This window comes from Corticium candelabrum, chromosome 5 (genome assembly GCF_963422355.1).
Source record: "Corticium candelabrum chromosome 5, ooCorCand1.1, whole genome shotgun sequence".
NCBI lineage: Eukaryota > Metazoa > Porifera > Homoscleromorpha > Homosclerophorida > Plakinidae > Corticium > Corticium candelabrum.
In genome coordinates this window covers 187,501-195,000 of record NC_085089.1, presented here as the reverse complement: position 1 = coordinate 195,000, position 7,500 = coordinate 187,501, and the positions used below count along the sequence as shown (strand labels likewise).

At 43.6% G+C, this 7,500-nt stretch overlaps 2 protein-coding genes across 3 annotated transcripts in view; both read left to right on the top strand.

The window, feature by feature from the left end:
* Positions 1-5,644, top strand: part of LOC134179829 (protein YIF1B-B-like) — an 8,931-nt gene extending 3,287 nt beyond the window's left edge. Inside the window, exons 7-8 of the mRNA XM_062646805.1 lie at positions 48-141; positions 5,299-5,644. Coding sequence (XP_062502789.1) covers positions 48-141; positions 5,299-5,478 — 274 coding nt within the window. The 3' untranslated portion in view covers positions 5,479-5,644. The remainder of the gene's footprint in view (positions 1-47; positions 142-5,298) is intronic.
* A 1,423-nt stretch (positions 5,645-7,067) lies between these two features.
* The window catches only part of LOC134180113 (polycystin-2-like protein 1), a 10,485-nt gene continuing 10,052 nt past the window's right edge, over positions 7,068-7,500 (top strand). For both annotated transcript variants that reach the window (XR_009969936.1, XM_062647199.1), the window contains exon 1: positions 7,068-7,500. This exon is cut by the window's right edge and continues 83 nt beyond it. Coding sequence is in view for 1 of the 2 variants with exons in the window: in XM_062647199.1 (XP_062503183.1) it covers positions 7,340-7,500 (161 nt within the window). In the remaining variant the exon portion in view is untranslated.

The window sequence follows — 7,500 nt, the reverse complement described above, 5'->3', positions numbered from 1 at the left end:
AGTGATACATCAAATTAATGACATTGTGACAATTTGTTGGTTGTTAGCATGATTGTCACTCTTCTTGGTGGCATTTTGTTTGGATCTTATGGTTACTATGGTTTTCTCATATGGACAAGTCTGAGCATATCGTACTTTCTGGTGAGATTTACTGCAATGTTCTTTGTAGTATTTGTGGGGAGTATTTGTAGTATGTTATTATTTGTTTACTTTATGTCAGTTGAATTGTGTGTGTGTGTGTGTGTGTGTGTGTGTGTGTGTGTGTGTGTGTGTGTGTGTGTGTGTGTGTGTGTGTGTGTGTGTGTGTGTGTGTGAAGGTGTGTGTGTGGTGCTGTAGCTCAATTGGTTAGAGTGCATTTGGAGAATGAAAACATCCGGGACCTTGCAGGGTTGCAGGTTCAAGTCACAGTGATGGCGAGCTATGGCATAATTTCTTTAAGCAAGAAACTTACACGCAATTGCTTCTCTCGACTCAGGAGTATAAATGAGTACCTGGTCATTGACTGGGGTGGACATGACCGCTGGCTTGGCCCTAACATCACGCAGCAGACGAGTACTTGTGGGCCTTGGTGTCTGTATTGTATTTGCACTTATATGCACACACTGATTCCACACCACGGAAGACTGACGCTCTATTGCTATAGACACACTGAACTATATCTGAACGCGGAACACTGACTCTAACAATGCAATTGCCCTATGGCTATCTTATACATGTCATCGTAACTCCGTCTCTAACTAATTAGTACACACAATACACCACAGTCCTCCTTAGTCTTGTCGGTATCTAGCAGGAGGTCTCCTGTTGGATCTCGCCGGATATCTTCTTTCTGCTCCGGGTGATAACTCGGCTGTTGCTGTTGTTAGTGTCTCCTGGCTTGATTCACCTAGTTCAGCTGTTGTGTTCTCTTCAACTGCTGCTTTATCTCGCTGTGTGTCTTGATCCAGGGCCACTGAAATTGGTGTTTCTTCTGTCTCTGCCACTTGTGGCATACTCCTCTCATCTGTGGATCTTAGTTGGTCCACATGTACATATCTAGTACTTCCTCCGACATTGACCAAGTAGTTTGTGGGACCCAGTTTCTGAACTATTGTACCACCTAACCACTTCCCTCTACTGTCTTGTCTCGGGTTCCAGACACTTACAGTTGATCCTGGTTCAAGGTCTCTTGCTTGAAAGGTAGCATTTTCATATTGATCAGTCTGCAGATCCCGGATGTTGTTCCTTGTTTCAGGTCGTAAAAGAGTTAGTCTAGTTCGCAATTCTCTCTTCAACATCAGCTCCGCCGGGGGCTTCCCTGTTGTCGTGTTTGGTGTCGTTCAATACCGCAGTAAGAATGATGATACCTGATGAGTGATGGATCTCTCGGTTGGCCAACCCTTCAAACTTTTCTTGAGTTCTTGGACCAGTCTTTCAGCCTGTCCATTGGATGATGGATGATAAGGCGGTGTTAACTGATGTCGAATTCCATTGGCTTTCATGGACATCTGAAATTCATGTGACCTAAATTGGGGCCCGTTGTCCGTCACCAACCTCCTGGGTAAGCCGTGATAACTGAAGCTCCGTCTCATTGCATTTATGGTCTGCTCTGTGGTGGCATGAGTGCCCAACTCGTGTACTTCTGGCCACTTCGAGAAAGCGTCGATCATCAGCAAGTACTGTCTTTCCGATAGTTCGGCGAAGTCAGCATGCACCCTCTCCCAAGGCATCGCTGGGTAGATCCATGGGTGAGATGGTAACACTCGTGCTGGTCTTCCTTTTTGACTCTGAATCTCTCACATCTCTTAGCTAAGTCTTTCAAATCTCTGTCAAGATTGGGCCACCAGATGAAGCTCCTTGCTAAAGCCTTCATCCTGACTACTCCAAGATGTCCATCATGAATTTCTTCTGCCACCACCATACATAATGCCCTTGGTATAATTACTCTACTCCCCCAGAGTAGGCATCCATTATTGATTGACAACTCTGTGGATCGTCTGGCGTAAGGCTCTAAACACTGATTCCCTGAAGTTCTCCATCCACTTTGGGTATATTCATAAGCCTTTCTCAGTATTGGATCTCTCTCGGTTTCTCTGGCTATTTTGGTTGCCGTCACTGGCAACTGATCGCAGTAGTTCACGTGGTAAATCTCCTCATTTGGGTCAATCACTTGCATAGGTATCAGCAATCTGGACAACAAATCTGCTTCCTTGTTGTTTACTCCTGACTTGAATTTCAGCTTGTAGTTGTATGCACTGGGAAGCAGTACCCATTGTTGTAACCGGGCTGCTGCCAATGTTGGGACACGTTCATATGGTCCCAAGATCTTCAGAAGAGGTCGATGGTCTGTAACCAATGTAAATTCTCTGCCCACTAGGTACTTGTGAAATTGCTTCACTCCGTATACCAATGCTAATGCTTCTTTTTCCAGTTGAGCGTACTTTTTCTCCGCTGTCTATAGTGTCCTGGATGCAAAGGCTATCGGTCTCTCCTCGCCATCTGGCATTATGTATGTCAGACAGGCACCTACCCCATAAGGTGATGCATCACAACTCAGACTCACTGGCCTTTGCAGGTTGTAATGTGTCAGAAATATGATTCCAGAAGCTTCTGTTTCCCATTTTGGAATGCTTCTCTTTCCTTAGATCCCCACTTCCACGGTCGATTCTTGCCTAATAACGCATACAAGGGATGCAAGGTCGCTGACAATTTTGGCAAAAACCACCCGTAGTAATTGAGTAAGCCAAGGAAAGCCTTAAGCTCTGTCACATTCGTTGGTTCCGGCGCATCTCTAATCGCCTGGACCTTAGTCTCCGAGAGTGAGATGCCTTGCTCACTGATATATGACCCAAGTATTCCACTTGCGGCTGATTGAATTTGCATTTTTCCTGTTTCAGTCTCATACCAGCCTTATCCAATCGTCTCAGCACTGTTAACAACCTCTGCTCATGTTGTTCTTCATTTTTGCCAACTACTAATATGTCGTCCAAATAGCAGATGACACCAAGAATTCCTGACAAGAGGTTGTCCATAGTTCGCTGCCAAATTCCAGGCGCTGAACATATTCCAAAAGGCATCCGATTAAACGTGAATAAACCCTTGTTGGTATTAATCGTCAAATAATGTTGGCTATCAGAGGCAACACACATCTGCTGGTACGCCTGTTTCAGATCCATTTGCGAGAATCGTCTTCCTCCAGCCAAGGTTGCCAACAAATCCTGGGGTTCGGCATTGGATAACCTCCCATATCTAAATAGAGGTTTATCGTGACCTTGTAGTCACCACACAGTCTCACTGTACCATCCCCTTTCCGAATTACAACTACTGGAGTTGCCCAGTCACTCTTCTCTACTGGTCGTATCACTCCCTTGTGTTGCATGCGATCTAGTTCCTGATTGAACTTTTCTTGCAGAGCATATGGCACTGGTCGAGGCCTGTGAAATCTCGGGTTAGCCTCCACTGTCAGTGTAATTCTTGCGTCATGCCCTTGTACAGTACCCACGCCGGGACCAAATATTCTTGGAAACTTCTCCTTGGGGTCAAACATTTGGCGTGCCTCAACACTGAACAGAGATCCCCAATTGAGCCGGATCTTACTTAACCAGTTCCTCCCCAGAATGGCTGGTTTACCCTGTACAGCTACTACTATAATTTTAGCAGTAGCATGCTGCCCACCGTATCTCACTGGTACAGTTGCCTCTCCTTTCACCTTGAGGCTTCCACCGCTGTACGTCTTCAATGACACCGTACTTGCATGTAGCTGGACATGGGACAGATACTGCTCACATACACTGATGGGTATTACCGTCACTGTGGCTCCTGTGTCCACCTCCATTGGGATCTGACTGCCGGCTACTTCCAGTGTGATCTTGACTCCGCCCTTTCCAGATTGAGCAAACACCACACTGACAGTATCTTCATCAATTTGATGAGTGGGTTGTGGCTTGACTTTCGCTGTGGTACGTATGGCTGTGGTGCCCTTCTTGAGCTCATCTTGTTGAGATCGTTTGAGCATACTCTACTGATATGCTCTTGTCCCTTGCAGAAATGACACTTCTGGGACTTGAATTTGCATGTACTGGGGTGATGTCCACGCCCACCACATCTATAGCATTCTCTGCTGTCTAATTGCCTTGCCTTGTAAGCGCCACCTGTTGTGTCACGTTGTATGCTAAACGCCGTTTTGACTTGCTTTGCAGGTGGTCGCCTTGTGGTATTCCCACGTAAAGCATGCGTTTCATCTCTCGCAGTTTCAGCGGCTTGTGCAATGTGGACTGCCTTTGTTAAGGTCAGCTCTGATTTGGCAAGGATCTTTCTCTGCACAGCCTTGTGATATAATCCGCACACCAGCTGATCCCTGAGCGCTGTATCCAGGTAGTCTCCAAAATCGTAGTGCTTTGATAGCCTGTGCAGTTTAGCCATATAATTCGCGATCGACTCACCTTCTCTCTGAAGATGCTGATAAAACGGAATATCTCCACAATCACAACGATACGTGGCTCAAAATGGCTCTTCAACAGCACAAACAACTCATCCAGTGACTTGTCTTGTGGCTTCTCTGGCCTCACCAGATTCTTCAAGAGAGTGTATGTCGCAGTACCGACGCAAGTCAAGAAAACTGCTTTCTGCTTATCTGCGTCCTCCAACCCATTTGCAGCGCAGTACAGGAGAAAACGCTCTTTGTAATCTTCAACGTTAACAACTCCTGCATTAAATTCTGACAGCTTACCATGTCTTCCTGTGGCCATCCTCATCGCCAATTGTACTGTATTTGCACTAATACACACACACTGATTCTACACCACGGAAGACTGACGCTCTATTGCTATAGACACACTGAACTATATCTGAATGCGGAACACTGACTCTAACAATGCAATTGCTCTATGGCTATCTTATACACGTCATCGTAACTTCGCCTTTAACTAATTAGTACACACAATACACCACAGTGTCCAGTCCCAAAGCTGCGCCATAGTCAGTGCCCCTGGATGACTCTAGCCAAGCTCCAGGTGGATTGTAGCGCTGGCCCTAAGCCTCCATGTAGCACATGGAGGCCCTGTCTCTAGAGGCAGGGGAGCTATCTCCGCAACTAACCTTAAGGTTGATGTCATTCACGAATGACGTGGAGGGCTTAATATTTGTCTATTTGTCCATTTGTGTCAAGGTGTGTGTGTGTGTGTGTGTGTGTGTGTGTGTGTGTGTGTGTGTGTGTGTGTGTGTGTGTGTGTGTGTGTGTGTGCATGCATGTGTGCACATGCGTGGGTGTGGCTCTCACTTGTTTGTCAACAACTACTACCTGTTTGTGTCATATCTAGGTTAGAACTCTGCGTCGTAGTGTTCTACCTGCAACTGGAGACGATGGCATCGCTCATGCAAGCAAACGTCGTAACTGGCTTTTACTTTCAATTACACTGATGCAGCCATTCTTTGTGTGGTGGCTTACTAGTCATGTACTGACGCACCAAACGAGTATAAATTCATACTTTACGTTGTGAATCTCACATTAACATGTGGTGATTGACATATGTTGCTTGCCATACAAACGTATTAAGGGATTCTTTGCCTGAGCTTCTAGATTGCTAGTATTAATTATTCCGTGATAGTTAAATGGATTGGATGCTGGATAACGAGATGTGAATGGAATGATGTCTGTTTGATGACGATAATGTATAATGTTCTATAATGGTTTTAGTATGCCATCACATGCACGCACACACACACACACACACACACACACACACACACACACACACACACACACACACACACACACACACACACACACACACACACACACATTACCATGTTGCAGAGCCCTGGCTTCTCCTATTACATCAAGCTTGTAGATGGTATTGTGTTTATGTGTATCAGGCAGTCAGTGCCTTTCAATATCTCTAGTCAAGCACAGATTGAGTTTGATATGTTATGAAGGCATCTGTAGTATTGTAGTGTCCCTATCTTTCTTTGTAGGGACACAGCGCCTACTGTAGTAGTAAAACTTTCTTTAAAAAATATATCGGCAATGTGCCAAAGTCGATTGCTCTGATGATATAGTTCCACTGACTGCTCTGCCTTTTACTGTTATTGTTGGGATCTTGTTCTTCTTATCATATCTGTTGATAGAGATGAGGGATGTGTTGAGTCTGGCAATAGACATGGAGTATAGTTTCTGAGGCTATGAAAGTAGAGATTGATGAATGAGAGTAGAGATTGATGAATGAAAGTATTGATTGGCAAAGCAATTTCTGCACCTAAAATTTTCTAAAATTAAAATATTAAAATTTTAATTTCTATTTTTTTTTTAAATTAAAATTTGAAAATTTAACGAAAATTAAAAAATAGAAACTTTAAATAAAAAATTAAAATTTGAATACTAAAAATTTAAAATTTAAAATTTAAATTGGCTGAAAGACCTACTGACCAGAAACTGTTTGTTTGTTTGTACATGTTGAATACTTTAAGTCTAATGAAGCGGGTAAATGCCGCAAACGACATGATACATAGATATGGTGTAGTTGAAATTTGATGCTGTCAGGTACTACTTTCATTCATCAATCTCTACTTTCATTCATCAATCTCTACTTTCATTCATCAATCTCTACTTTCATTCATCAATCTCTACTTTCATTCATCAATCTCTACTTTCATTCATCAATCTCTACTTTCATTCATCAATCTCTACTTTCATTCATCAATCTCTACTTTCATTCATCAATCTCTACTTTCATTCATCAATCTCTACTTTCATTCATCAATCTCTACTTTCATTCATCAATCTCTACTTTCATTCATCAATCTCTACTTTCATTCATCAATCTCTACTTTCATTCATCAATCTCTACTTTCATTCATCAATCTCTACTTTCATTCATCAATCTCTACTTTCATTCATCAATCTCTACTTTCATTCATCAATCTCTACTTTCATTCATACTACATCGAGGTACGCATGCGCTAGGGTTACAGTACTCTGTCAGTAGACGGCCGGCCGACCGGCCAATGGAATGCAGCGAGTGCCCTCAGACATTGCAAATGCTTTATATTTAGTGCGTGCTAAAATCACAAGCTACAGTATCTGCACACTTCGAGTCGTTTGTTCTATTCAACTATTTTGTTTGGACAATCAAGCCTTTGACAATTGCAATTGCAAACGATTTGTGAAACAGTCTTCAAAATGTATATTGACGTCACACTATTTGTCAATTTGCAAATGTACTGTTGTCCGTAGTTACTCGACGTCATGTCTATTGACACAGTATCTCAAGTCATCCACTTGATGGCATTCGCTGCTTACATATTGTGACGTCACAATTAACCGGTCTCAGTTGCCAGTCGTTTTCAGTAACGGAAGATCGCATGTCGGGCAATCCGAATCGCAGCCACTGGGAGGACGAAACGGAGCTGCAGACGTTTGAGCATGGTGACGTCTATCGTCCTCTCTCGAGCCGTTCACAGATCTCGGAAGCTTGGAGTGAAACAAGACCCAGTGGAGAAGTTGGCAAGTCTGATCATGACAG